Here is a 14,288-nt window from a genome sequence, read left to right on the forward strand (position 1 = left end):
ATGTAATACACGACAGTTCCGTCCACAAATCTAATCACAGCAGGTAAGACGTGCTCTTAAATATGCAATTGTTTTCTCAGGCTTTTGCATCTTCTGCTTGATGTAGGACGGTGGGAGGAGTTTCTGGTTATGTTGGCTGCTTTCCTGAGGTATTGGGAAGAATAGACAGTTAATGGAAGGAAGCCTGGTTTTTGTGATGGACTGAGTGCTTTCACAACTCTAATTTCTTGTGGTTTTGGGCAGAGCAATTCACACACCAAGCTGTGATGCATCCGGATAAGATGCTTTCTTTAGTATATCTGTAGAAATTGAGAAGAGTCATTCTGAGCTGTATTGACTATAGTGTTGACGTGGTTGGACCAGGAAAGATTGATACTACTTACTCCAAGGAACTTGAACTTGAAGCTTTCGAACATCTCCACCTCAGCACCATTAGTACAGTCTGGAGCATGTTCTCCACTCTGCTCCTTCGTTTTGCTGACATCGATGGAGAGAGCGTTATCTTTATTCCATGCCACTCAGTTGTTGATCTCCTTCCTGTGCTCTGTCTCCTTGTTTAATCCCACCACGATGGTGTCATCAGCAAATTTATAAATAGAGTTAGAGCTGAATTTGGCCAGACAGTCATGAGTGTATAAGGAGGTATAGTCAGGGGCTGAGTACACAACATTGTGGTGCACCGACATTGAGAATTACCATGGATGAGGCGTTGTTGACTATCCTTATTACTAATTGCGGTCTACAGGTCAGGAACTTGGCAGAGGGTAGGGAGTGGCAGCAGAGTCCTAAGTCTGACTTTAGAGATATCCTTGTTTGGAATTATGGTGTTGAAGGCAGAGCTATAGTCAGTAAATAAGAGCCTAATGTAAGTTTTCCTGTTACCCAGATGTTCTAGGGATAAGTGTAGGATCTGGGAGATGACATCTGTCATGAACCTATTACAGGGTAGGTGAATTGTGGTGGATCAAGGCCATCTGGGAGGAGGGAGTTGATGTGTGCAATTACAAATCCCACAAAGCACTTCGCTATGATGGATGTCACAGTAATCGAAGAGTACACATTTCGGCACATTGTCTCTGTAATATATATGAATGATTTGGAGGAGAATGTAGATGGCCCGATTAGTAAGTTTGCAGATGACTTGAAGATTGGGGGAAACTGTGGATAGCGAGAAAGATTGCAAGTGGATACAAAGGAGTATAGTTTGGAGATTTGTGTGGAAAACAGATGCAGTTTAATACAAACGAATGAGGTGATGCATTTTAGGAGATCTAATGCAACAGGGAAGTATACAATGAATGCCAGAACCTTTTTAGAGCATTGAAATACAGAGGGATCTGGGTGTCCAGGTTCACAGTTCCCTGAAAGTGGCAATGCAATCGGGTAAGGTGGTCAAGAAGGCATATGTATTTTAAAAAAGTATATAGAACTTTAGTAAGACCACATTTTGAACATTGTGTACAGTTCTGGCCGGCAGACTACAAGAAGGATGGGGAGGCTTTGGAGAGGATACAGAAACAGTCATCCCCATGTTGCCTGGTTTGGAAGATATCATCTATGAGGAGAGACTGGACAAATTTGGTTTATTTTTACAAAGTTATGAGAGGCATGTTTGGAGTGGATAGTTGGTCCTTTTTCCCTGGATAGAAAAATCAATTAGGGAATATAGGTTTATGAGAAAAGGTGTTAAGTTTAAAGGAGATAAGAGCTAGGTTTGTTTTTGACGAGAGCTTGGTAAGTGCATGGAATATGCTGCCAGAGGAGGAGGTGGAGGCAAATTGATTGGATACAAGAAGCATCTCAACAGATATGTGACTAGGCAGGGAATAGAGGGTTACAGACAGCATTGAGGAAGAAGGCATTTAGTTTAGAAAAGTATCATATGATTGCCATCTTGGTTGGCTGAAGGCCTGTTCCTGTGCTGTACTCTCCTTCTGTTAATTGAGACTCTGAAAGTAGTTCCACAGTTTTAAAAACCAGCAGAGTCTACTCACCAACACCTTCCACCCCAACCTTCAGTTCACCTGGGCCATCTCCAGCACATCCCTCACCTTCCTGGACCTCTCAGTCTCCATCTCGGGCAACCAGCTTGTAACTGATGTCCATTTCAAGCCTACCAACTCCCACAGCTACCTAGAATACACCTCCTCCCACCCACCCTCCTGCAAAAATTCCATCCCCTATTCCCAATTCCTCCCCCTCTGCCGCATCTGCTCCCACAATGAGGCATTCCACTCCCGCACATCCCAGATGTCCAAGTTCTTCAAGGACCGCAACTTCCCCCCCACAGTGGTCGAGAACGCCCTTGACCGCGTCTCCCGCATTTCCCACAACACATCCCTCACACCCCGCCCCCGCCACAACCGCCCAAAGAGGATCTCTCCCCCCCCCCCCCCCCCCCCCCCCCGTTCTCTCTCACCACCCCACCAACATCCGGATACAACGCATCATCGTCCGACACTTCCGCCATCTACAATCCGACCCCACCACCCAAGACATTTTTCCATCCCCACCCTTGTCTGCCTGCCGGACAGACCACTCTCTCCGTGACTCTCTTGTTCACTCCACACTGCCCTCCAACCCCACCACATCCGGCACCTTCCCCTGCAACCGCAGGAAATGCTACACTTGCCCTCACACCTCCTCCCTCACCCCTATCCCAGGCCCCAAGATGACTTTCCATATTAAGCAGAGGTTCACCTGCACATCTGCCAATGTGGTATACTGTATCCACTGTACCCAGTGTGGCTACCTCTACATTAGGGAAACCAAGCAGAGGCTTGGGGACCGCTTTGCAGAACACCTCCGCTCAGTTCGCAATAAACAACTGCACCTCCCAGTCGCGAACCATTTCACCTCCCCCTCCCATTCTTTGAATGACATGTCCATCATGGGCCTCCTGCAGTGCCACAATGATGCCACCCGAAGGTTGCAGGAACAGCAACTCATATTCCGTTTGGGAACCCTGCAGCCCAATGGTATCAGTGTGGACTTCACCAGCTTCAAAATCTCCCCTTCCCCCACCGCATCCCAAAACCAGCCCAATTCATCCCCTCCCCCCACTGCACCACACAACCAGCCCAGCCTGTCTCTGCATCCCTAACCTGTTCTTCCTCTCACCCATCCCTTCCTCCCACCCCAAGCCACACCTCCATCTCCTACCTCCTGACCTATCCCCTCCCTACCTCCCCACCTATACTCTCCTCTTCACCTATCTTCTTTTCTCTCCACCTTCGGTCTGCCTCCCCCTCTCTCCCTATTTATTCCAGAACCCTCACCCCATCCCCCTCTCTGATGAAGGGTCTAGGCCTGAAACGTCAGCTTTGTGCTTCTGAGATGCTGTTTGGCCTGCTGTGTTCATCCATCCCCACACTTTGTTATCTACTCTCAGTAAAGCTGTGCCCGAAGGGGTTCTGGAGTATTATTATTTAAACAGAGCTTTGAGGTCATGGAGGCACCCTTGTTAGAGCTGCAGGCAATGAATGCAAAGTTGTTCATCAAATCATCACTCTGCAATCAGTGTCACCTCTTAGCTGCTTGGTTGAACTGCTCCAATTTTCTGTGCATGACTATGCCTGTCCCTAGTTGCCCCTGAGAGGTTGTGGTGATCTATTTTCTTGAAACACTGCAGTCTACCTGCTGTGAGTTCACTTGTAATGTCATTAGGGAGGGAATTCCAGGGTTTTGATCCAGCGACAGTGAAGGAACGGCAATATATTTCCAAGTCAGAATGGTGAGTGGCTTGGAGGGGAACTTGCAGGTGGTGCTCCTCCCATGTATCTGCTGCCCTTCTTCTAGATGGAAGTGTTCATGGGTTTGGAAGGTGCTGTCTGAGGATCTTTGGTGAATTTCTGCAGTGCATCTTGTAGACAGTACACTCTTGCCCCTGAACATTGGTGGCGGAGGGAGTGGATGTTGGTGGGTGTGGTGCTAATCAAGCGGGCTGCTTTGTCCTGGATGGTGTCAAGTTTGACGGAGAATAGGGCTTCCATTTAACGTGTTAGATTCAATCACTAAGTTGTCACATTTTTGAGAATAAAACTGATTCACTAGTAACTGTTTTAAGGGAGGAAGTCTGCCAGCCATGTGACTCTCACCCATCATGAACTGTTAAGATTCCTTCGAAATGAAAACCACTACCTCTTCAGGATAGCTAGAAACATGCACTGAAAGCTGCTTTTGCCAGCAGTGCTCATAGTGAGAGAGAAATGACAAAAAAATTCTTAATATGCAGTGTCTAAAAACAGTGGTTTTATCAGAGATAAATAAATAAAATAGACCATAAGCCCAAATCGCCAGCTTTTGTGCTCCTGAGATGCTGCTTGGCCTGCTGTGTTCATCCAGCTTCACACTTTGTTATTTTGGATTCTCCAGCATCTGCAGTTCCCATTATCAGTGGTTTTAACAGCACCGCTAGCATGCCAAAAGTGAATGGAAAACAAATCCTCCTCTGGAATTGTTGGTAATCATTATCAAGAATGCTTTGGTTCTCAGAGTGAGTAATGTGAATGCTCCTATGTTTTTTTTGTTTTAAACTGCCTGACGCTATGGTAGTTAGTTAATGTCACATCTGAGAGCCATAAGAGGTAGTCTCAGCTTGTATGAGTCCAGTCCTACATTGGCCAGATCAGGTAGATGGTGGATTCCCTTGTCTGTAATAGGTGTGAATTGATTGTGTTTTTACAAGAATCTGGCTGTTTTTACCCTCTACTTTTCTGTTCTGTTGAATTCTTGTTTCTGACTCGCATGAATTTTTATTCATTTATGGGATGTGGCTGATCTGCATTTATTACCCTTGAAAAGGTGGTGAACTGCTGCCTTGAACCGCTGCAGTCCATTTGCTGTAGGTCGGACCCACAAGGCTGTTCAGGAGGGAATTTGACCCAGGATTTTGACTTGACAACAGTGAAGGAACAGCAATTATATTCCCAAGTCAGGATGGTGACTGGCTTGGACGGGAACTTGCGGGGCGGGGGGTGGTGTTCCATGTATCTACTGCCCTTGTCCTTCTGGTTGGAAGTGGTTGTGGGTTTGGAAAGTGCTTTTGGAGGATCTCTGATTTTCTGCAATGCACCTTGTAGATAGTACACATTGCTGCTACTGAGCGTTGGTGAGGGATGTTTGTGGATGTAGTACCAAAGTGGGCTGCTTTGTCTTGGTGTCAAGCTTCTCGAGTGCTGTTGGAGCTGCACCCGTCCAGGCCAGCGGGGAGTATTTCATCACACTCCTGACTTGTGCCATACAGGTGATGGATAGGCTTTGGGGAGTCAGGAGGTGATTTACTCACCACAGTATTCCTCATCTCTAACCTGTTCATGTGGCTACTTTGTTGATGTGGTGAGAACAGTTGAGTTTCTGGTCAGTGGTAAACCCTAGGATGTTGATAGCTGCATCAGTGATAGTAATACCATTCATTGCAAAGGGTGGTTGGTTAGATTTGTCTTTTATTGGTGACAGTCATTGCCTGACATTTGTGTGCTGTGGATGCCACTTGACACTTGTTAGCTGAAGCCTGGACCTTGTCCAGATCTTATTGCATTTAAACACATTGCTTCAGTAACTGAGAAGTTGAAATGGTGCTGAACATTGCGCGATCAGCAAACATCCCCACTGTGAACCTATGATGAAGGGAACGTCATCAAATCAGCTGTTGATGTTTGGGGCACTATCCTGAGAAACTTCTGCAGACGCATTCTGGAGGTGAGATGAGCGACCTCCCAACAATCACAGTCACCTTCCTATGTGCCATGTATGTCTTTAATCAGCAGAGTGTCTGTACGTTGATTTCCACTGACTCCATTTTGTTGGGGCTCAGCGTGTTGACCTTGATCTCTTGACCTGTAGGTTCTCATCCACAGCCAGCAGGACCAAAATGGGATGGGAAGAAATAGTTTTCTTTTAAGTTTCTATTTCCAGTTGAACCACAGGCTCTGCTGCATACTTCACCTTGTGTGTAGTTGTATTTCTTTCAAAGTAACTGCAGCCACTTTTCTCAGGGAGGCAGTGAAAATTGTTTTGAGCTGCAGTAGAAATGCATCACTGTGGATGAAACAGGGATGCTGTCTGTTTCCATGGAAACAAGATTCATAGATACCCTTGCACCTAGCATCATGTGCATATATAGTCTTTAGCTCTGAACATGAATTGATGCTGTTCTTTGCATGTATAAAAATACCACTTTTAGCAGAACGAGGTAAAGGCATTGGTACTGATTTTTGATGCTGAGTTTGAACACCCAGTTTCAGGTTTTTTTAATGGAAGTGTTTTGTGCTTCTTATATTCTCAAAGGGAAGGATTTCATTATTCTCTGCTTGGAGTTAAATAACATTGAATTTGCAATGTGTAGAATTTCCATGCAGCTGAATATCCATCTTACCTTGGTCGACTGCTTAATATTCAGCAATATGCTGCAGAAGAGTTGTCATTGGACTAGTATTTTGAGATCTAGGCTGATCCTCTGAGGGAATAAAAACTGAGTGTTGGAGAAACTCAACAGGCCTGGCAGCATCTAAGGAGAGAGAGAGAACCAAAGGTAATGTTTCAAGCCTGAGAGTTGAGTAGGAGTCAAACATTAATTGAAAAGAAAAAAACAGAGTTAACGTTTCGGGTCCAGGGTCACCTGCCATACCTGCTGAGGTTTTCCAGCAACTTCTGTTTTTGTTCCTGATTTACAGCATCAGCAGTTTTTTATTACTTGTAAAGCCTTTGAACATTCTCATTGTTCCTTTCTCAGCAGTTGCTTTCATTCCAGCATCTACTGTACTTTTGTTTTTTTAATAATAAAATGTTCTGAGTTTGAGGCAGATGATTAGTGGGAAGACTGAAACATTGAGTTCAGTCATGGTAGTCCTTGACTTCCCTACCAATAGAATAATCTGTTTGCTATGACCATTTCACTTCTGTGTTTTCTTCTGAGTATCAATCTAATTTCCCATCAATCTTGTCTTCAGAGTACAGCCTTCATTATGATGACTTTGCATCTGAATTTGGGCAATTCTCTTGTGAAGATCTGCTAGTGTTAGCCCCACCCCACCCCAAGAAAAAGAGTTATTATGTCTTCCTCAAAGCTCAATTTTTGGGGTGAGCAGTGAATGCTGGCCTATTCAGCAAAGCCTACCTCCCATGCGTGATTTACATATAATTGTACAGGATCATCAGGGTTCATATTTTTGGTCTCTTAATAAAAACTTGCAAATTTAGCATCACTTGCATGAAATTCTGAAAGCAATGAAAGTTATTTTTCATTCATTTTCGCTTCTGAATCATATTTGCGTTCAACTTTTTATGTTGCGATTTACCTGTCTCAGATCTGATCTCTGAGCCTCTCTTTATCGCTTTTGCATTCTCCTGGCAGCTTGTTATCTGTTCCAGGTTCCCATGTCTACAGTCCATGGGACTCTCTTATCCTTCTGTGATGTTAAAACTAAGTTTACTCCGGTCAAAGCAATGCATGTTCAGCCGGCCTGTGAACTATAGGATATTTTGGTATTCGTAAACACTGATTTAACTCTACTGTTGTATGATTGAGGCATGTTGAAAATGTTAATGACCAATATGTTCGAATATTGTGAAATTTGATAGGATCTACAGTTAGTTGACTTTAATCAGCCAGTTGACTTCAATTATTTGGGGTTTACTTTGTGTTACTCATTGAAAAATAATATGTAGCATGCATTCAAATTTAACAAAAAAAACAAAATAACTGCAGGATAAAAAATGTGAAGCTGGATGAACACAGCAGGCCAAGCAGCATTTTAGGAGCACAAAAGCTGACGTTTCGGGCCTGGACCCTCCTTGAAGGGTCCAGGCCCGAAACGTCAGCTTTTGTGCTCCCGAGATGCTGCTAGGCCTGCTGCGTTCATCCAGCTCCACACTTTGTTATCTTGGATTCTCCAGCATCTGCAGTTCCCATCATCTCTGATAACAAAAGAACTGCAGATGCTGTAATTTGAACAAAAACAAGCTGCTGGAAGCTCGGGTCTGGCAGCACCTTTGAAGAAAAAAACTCAGTTAACTTTTTGGGTCCGGTGACCCTTCCTCAGAACTAGAAATTTAACTTAAGTTACGTGCGTGTATTGTAGATTCACCCAAATTGCGTTGAGCTAACTTTCAATTTCCATTGCTAATAATGGGCAATGTGGCATTGAAATTGTTTAATTATATAATTATAAATCATCTCAAAATAGAGCTTAGTTATCATGGGAAAAGTTTCAAATCTGACCAGTGAATAATGTGTTTGTGGATTGTGATGCAGCAAGAGCCTTCAGGGACTCTGGTTTTTAATAGACTTTCAGTGTTCTTCGCTGCAAATGAGTTAGAATAGCTGCATTGACATCAGAAATGCGTCTAATTGTTTATCAGATCTTTGGTCTGACTGCTGCTTAGCTTGTCTGACTGATCCTGACAGTGAAAATATGTGAAATCTTCTTTACTGGAGATAAGGAGGAGCTGCAATCGAGTCATCTTGCAGCTGATTTTCTTTCTCTCTCTGTCTCCCTCTCTCGCTCACTCTTCCCCCGAAGGGAATTTACTGGAGGAAGCATATTGAATTGTGGTTTGGTTTTCATTCTTTCAGACTTCCTGGTTTGAAGTGTCAGGTCTGACTGAAATGAAGAGACTGAGTGGAGTCCAAATTCCATAGGGACACGGTGTATTAAGAATGGTAATGCAGGAATTGAGACAGACTAAGTGAGTGAAACCAAATAGAACATGAGACTGGAGAAACTGGCACCAATAGAGATCTCTTAGCACGTACGATGTTTTAACACCGATTTTTATGAAAATATTGCGGAGATTGCAGTAATTATTGGCTGTTAACTGTAGCTGAAAATTAAATATAGTACCTGTGGTTTATCTGCATCCAGCAGCTTTTTGCCTGTTTGCATTGTGATGTTTGATGTGTGCAATAGAATCTGACTGGAATAAGGGATTACGAGCATCCCTGATTTGATATCAAAACATTTCAAGGACTTGTTAAATGAGCAGCTCCTTGCTGCAGTGCTTTGCAGTACTCTGACTGAATTCTCAGATATGTACTGAATGTTCGTACACCGAGCAACTTTGCAAATTAAGCTCCTGCAAGATCTGCATTGAGCTGCCTTTCTGTACAACTGTTTTTTTTTAAGAGATTTTCAAAATTTTGCAGACAATTGATAAGCACAGAGCACCCTTGCAGGCTGCACGCATCATCGCCTACTTTGGTTTGTGCAATCCCCATGATCCAATGCTATTACATTGCTGAAGTCGCTGATCTGCCATACGTTGTGAAGTTGATCTCTCTTGCTCTGCTGTTGTCACTTTCTCTTTAAGAGATGGCTCATGCACCAAACTGGCACCCAGAAGCTCGGAGTGCGTTCTTCCACTGAACTTCAAATACCTGCCTCCATCCCGCCAAGAAAAAAAAAGAAGCTTGTGTACACTGTCAGTATTTCTTCGTAAAATTTCCAAGGGTCTGGTGTGCTGAATTCCTTGTCTCTCTTAAAGGCATCTTTGCAAAAAGCAGCACTGCCCAAATAATTGCTGTACTTTTTTATTTGTTCGAAATTTCAAAGCTTTGGTGTTAGTGATTCATATGTTAAACATTTTCAGAAATAGTGATTAGCAAGGGTGGGAGTCACTTCATGAACCAGTACAGTCAAAAAGAATTCCCTCTGAGATTTTGAGAATGGATTGTGACGGCCTTGTTATCTTCTTGGAATTGCACTCCAACATAGTATGACTGATTTGCCAACAACATGTGAGGGAGCCGAATCTGGATTTGGAACCATTTTTTCCTGTCGACTGTTGTTCAGGGAGAAACAAATCTGTGATGAGTTTTTGCATTTGAATGCAAGCTGTTCAAACTCAAGTGTGCCTCGGAAGCTAGTCCTTTCTTTATCCTTTTAGTTTGGTAACCGCTCACGTTGAATCAGATATCTCGATCAGTGTGCTATTGAGGATAAGCTTGTTCTCTTTGAATTCATCACAATTACAATAATTACAGTGAATCCTGGGTTTCCCCAATGATGTTGACCTTGAATCCCCGGACTTGGAGAAAGCTAATTTAGACTGATATTTATCCCCAAAATTGAAGTTTATGCGTCACTGGGGATTACAGTCAGTAGTTTCCCTGTCACGTTGCGTGCAGTGTTTCAGTAACCTGTTGCCATGGTGATACGAGTTGGGATGAGCAGGCATGGCCAGTATGTTGTCATAAAGAATTAAGTGAATTACAGTGGATCAGCAGCCTGCAGAGGAACTTCCCGCAGTTATTTCATATCATTGCTGTCGACTCTCTGAATGTTCCCTGCCAAGAGCAATGATGGAATTCCTGCTGACATTCCTGCGAAATAAGCATCTGGTAAGATGGCACTGCCAATCTGTTTCAGTCGATCATGGTGCATTTTCACAGATTTGCTCTAGATGCAGTGGGTAAAACCAAAGATCAGGAAACGAGCGCTTGTATTTATGTTGTGGAACGTGAATATGACATTTGTGACATTTTGACATGAGGCTGTTAGGGAAACAGATGAGACATTGGCCACTTGGCCTCTAGGAGTGCACTTCTACTGACCAGGAATCGGTGTGGGCCTTGTCTGGAAAGGTGGCATTGCTCAAAATAAGTTGCAAAAATAACTCTTGCAATTATCATTCATGTTTTGTTTTGCAATGTACATTAAGGTTGTCTGAAATGGGTGTTGAGGGATAATGCAACAATCCTAAGGATGAATTATGTTTTTTAAAAAAAAGTGAATTTAAGTGGCAGACTGTTTTGTTCCAAGAGGTATTAATGTGACCTGATGTGATTACCCTTTGTATCTGCAGTATCAGCTGTGATGAAAGTTTAGTCGGAATAAATGACTTTTTCATTGATGTGCTGAGTTTCTAAATGGTTTCTACTTAGCAATCAGCTTTTAAGTTAGTTTAAAGGCAGTGCATCTGCTGCACCAAAGGATAACACATCTTAACTGCATATACACCCTGTAAATAAATTTTAAGTATGCCCTTGATCCAACCACTTACCACGCACCACCTGATGTTTAGTAACAATGTACTGGGTATTGGATACTATGCCAAAATTCACCAAGGCTTCTTAGATGACTCTTTCCAAACCTACCACTACATTTAGAACAAGAGCAGCAGATGCATGGGAACACCACCCCCCGACAAGTTCCCCTCCTAAGTCACTCACCTTCCTCAGAATTCACCGGACCTGAAACATCACCTTTGATATTTTTTCATCAGAGGTACTGCCGGACCTACTGAGCTTTTCCAGCGACTTCTGCTTCTGTTCCTGATTTACAGCACCCTCAGTTCTTAGTTTTTATTTAGTAAGTCGCTCACCATCCTGACTTGGAAATATATTACCATTCCTCCAGTGTCACCAGGTCAACATCCTTGAATTCCCTCTCTAAAGACCCATTGTTGGTCTACTTATAGCACATGGACTGCAGTGGTTCAATTGGCAGCTCACTATCTCTTCTCTCTCTCTCTTCCCCCCCCCCCCCCCCCCCCCCCGCCCCCCGCCCCGATAAACAGACAGACACGCACACGCACACACACCTTCTCAAGGGCAGTTTGGAGTGGGCAATAAATGCTGGCCTAGCCAGCAATGCCCACATTCCACAAGTGAAGATACAATTCTTTCGCAGGGCTTTCTGTGTGCCGATAGGCATTGTTTCTAAAAGTGAAGTGGCTGTAGTTCTATAGGACCATAGTGCCATTGTTTCAGAGATGATTTGTGGTGAGGTTGACCTGAGGGTCACCATGCTTTGGGTGTAGTGTGACACTAAAATCAGTGTAGTGGCAGGTTGTGAGAATATTACAAATGGGTTCCAGAGCGGTATTGATAGGTAAAGTAAATGGACAAAAAAGTTGGTAAATGGAGTATAATATGGGAAATTGTGAAAGTATTCATTTTCGGGCGGAGAACCAAAGAACAGCTTTAATTTATATAAAGAGAAACTGCAGAGGGACACTTGTGCACCAAAAAACAAAAAGCTAGCACATAGGTGCAGCAGGTGGTCAGGAAGACTAATGGAATGTTGGCCTTTGGTTCAAGGGGGTTGAAGTAAGACTAATGAAGTCTGACTGCAACTGTACAATGATTGAATCCTGTTCTCGTGTTTTCGTTGATTCTTTTGAAAATCACCATAACTTTGTATTCCCCAGTTGCCAACCATCTACCACTGGAAACACATTGCCCTTTTGAGCTAATCAGAATGGCTTGTGATTTTTGAACAACTGTCAACTCTGTTCTGAGCTTGCTGTCCTCGGCTTCTCAGGTCTCTACACAAAATCAGAAGTCACTTATCTGTCGTACCATTTGAGTAAATCTCCTGAAGATGATTTCTTCATGCTATGCCCTCCCTAAAGTGTTGGGACTGGGACTGAAGCTTATGCTGAAATCAGACTAATTTTTTAATAAATATCAGCATAACTTCCTTTCCTTTGTGATTTGTCTCTCTCAAAAGAATCCCATCAAGTTCAGCAGCCCTGTCCTGCCATCTCAAAATTTGCACACACACCTCTCTGGTCTTGATGTCCTTGCTTCCGTTTTAAAATAGTGTCGTTGAGAGTAAATTACCGCCATCCATTCTTCACCTGAAAAATATCATTTCTCACTTCTCTGTGCAAGTTTCTGTTTGCCTGTCTTCCAGTCTGTCTATCCTCTGAAGTCTGTTACTGTGTTTCACTTAGTTTACTGAATTACCAAATTCTATCTTCTGCAAACTTTATTTTTAATTAATTCTCTGTGTTATTCATTCCTGGAACATGGGTGTTGTTGGCTAGGCTGTTGTCCATCTGTAAACTCGCTGGCTAATTTCACAATGCAGTTAAATGTGAATCACATTGCCAAGCTTATTCAGCCTTTCCCTTTAACTCAAACACCCCAGTCCCAGCAAGAGCCTTGCAAATCTTTTCTGCACCTTCTCAAGTTGAGCAACATCCTCCTTCCAGCAGGATGCCCAGAATTGTATGCAGTTTTCCAGAAATGGCCTCGCCAATGTCCTGTGCAGCTGCAACATCACCTCCCAACTCCAATACGAAGTGTTCTAACCTATGAAAGCAAGTGTGCCAAATGCTGCCTTCACTACCCTGTCTACCTGCGACTCTACTTTCAAGGGAATATGCACCCTGAGGTTGTGTTGTTTGGCTGTACCATTAACTGTATAAGTTCTGCCTCGTCTTACCTTACCAAAATGCAGTGCCACGGTATCTAATTTAAATGCCATCTGCTACTCCTCAGCCCATTGGCCCATCTGATCAAGGTTTCTTTGTACTCTGAGGTAACCACCTTCGCTGTCCACTGCACCTTCAATTTTGGTATCATCTGGCAATTTAGCTGTCGTATCTCCTAGATTCACATCCAAAGCATTTATCTAAATAACAAAAAGCAGTGGACCCAGCACCGATCCTTATGGCACACCACTGGTCACAGGCCTCCAGTGCAAAGAAGCAAAATAATCCTCCGGCACCACCCTCTGCCTTCTACCTTGTAAGCCAATTTTGTATCCAATTGGCTATCTTGTGCTGGATCCCATGTGATTTAACTGTACCAATGTTTGAAGGGACTTTGTCTTTGTGCACCGTTTGGAGGTGAGCAGCTTTCAAGGCACGTAATATGTTGGTCTTCATTGCAAGAGGGTTTGAGTACAGGAGGAAGGTTGTCTTGTTTGCAGGGTTTTGGTGAGACCAAATCTGGAGTGTTGTGTGCACATTTACTTGGCTATGAAGTATACGTGCCATAGAGTGCAGCGAAAGTTCACAGGAATGATTCAAGGGGTGGCAGCAAACAATATGCTTAAGAAAGAAAGAAATTTGATTCCTTGGGGCTGAAGGCATCAAGGAGTGCAGAGAGTGGGAGTCTGGCATTCGAGACTGAGGGTCAGCCATGATCATGTTAAATGGCAGCAGTACCTTCTGTGGGCTGAATGCCCCACTCCTGATTTACCACATGTTGTAACTCCTGTCTGGGTTGTAGAATGCTGAAAACACATTTATATACACACTCTATGTGTATAGTTGCATGGATTATACCAAAGGAAAAATATGCCACTGAAATAGAAAGCAAGAAAATAATGAAAAGATCAGAAAACCCTTGATTGTAGAATCGGAGCTTGGTAAAAAGCAACATAGTTCACAGAAGATAATGTAAGCTAAAACTGGAGACCTTGTGAAGAATCACAAACAGAAGAAAAGTACAGAGAATTGAAGGCTAATCAAGCTCAATATTGTCAGAAATTGGATGCACTACATGTTGGACTTTACTCAAAGAAATGTTGTGGGCCTGATCCAAATAATCCAGT

At 43.4% G+C, this 14,288-nt stretch overlaps 1 protein-coding gene across 3 annotated transcripts in view; it reads left to right on the plus strand.

The window, feature by feature from the left end:
* LOC125453304 (F-box/WD repeat-containing protein 7-like) overlaps positions 1 to 14,288 on the plus strand; it is a 201,481-nt gene that overhangs the window by 29,978 nt on the left and 157,215 nt on the right. The window contains exon 1 of one of the 3 annotated variants that reach the window (XM_059646958.1): positions 8,667 to 8,688. The exons of 1 other annotated variant lie outside the window; for it this stretch is intronic. Coding sequence is in view for 1 of the 2 variants with exons in the window: in XM_048532683.2 (XP_048388640.1) it covers positions 10,298 to 10,339 (42 nt within the window). In the remaining variant the exon portion in view is untranslated. Of the gene's footprint in view, positions 1 to 8,666; positions 8,689 to 10,215; positions 10,340 to 14,288 lie in introns of those variants that run through there. One more of the 3 variants, XM_048532683.2, reaches the window with a different exon arrangement.

Source organism: Stegostoma tigrinum, chromosome 6 (assembly GCF_030684315.1).
Source record: "Stegostoma tigrinum isolate sSteTig4 chromosome 6, sSteTig4.hap1, whole genome shotgun sequence".
Lineage (NCBI taxonomy): Eukaryota > Metazoa > Chordata > Chondrichthyes > Orectolobiformes > Stegostomatidae > Stegostoma > Stegostoma tigrinum.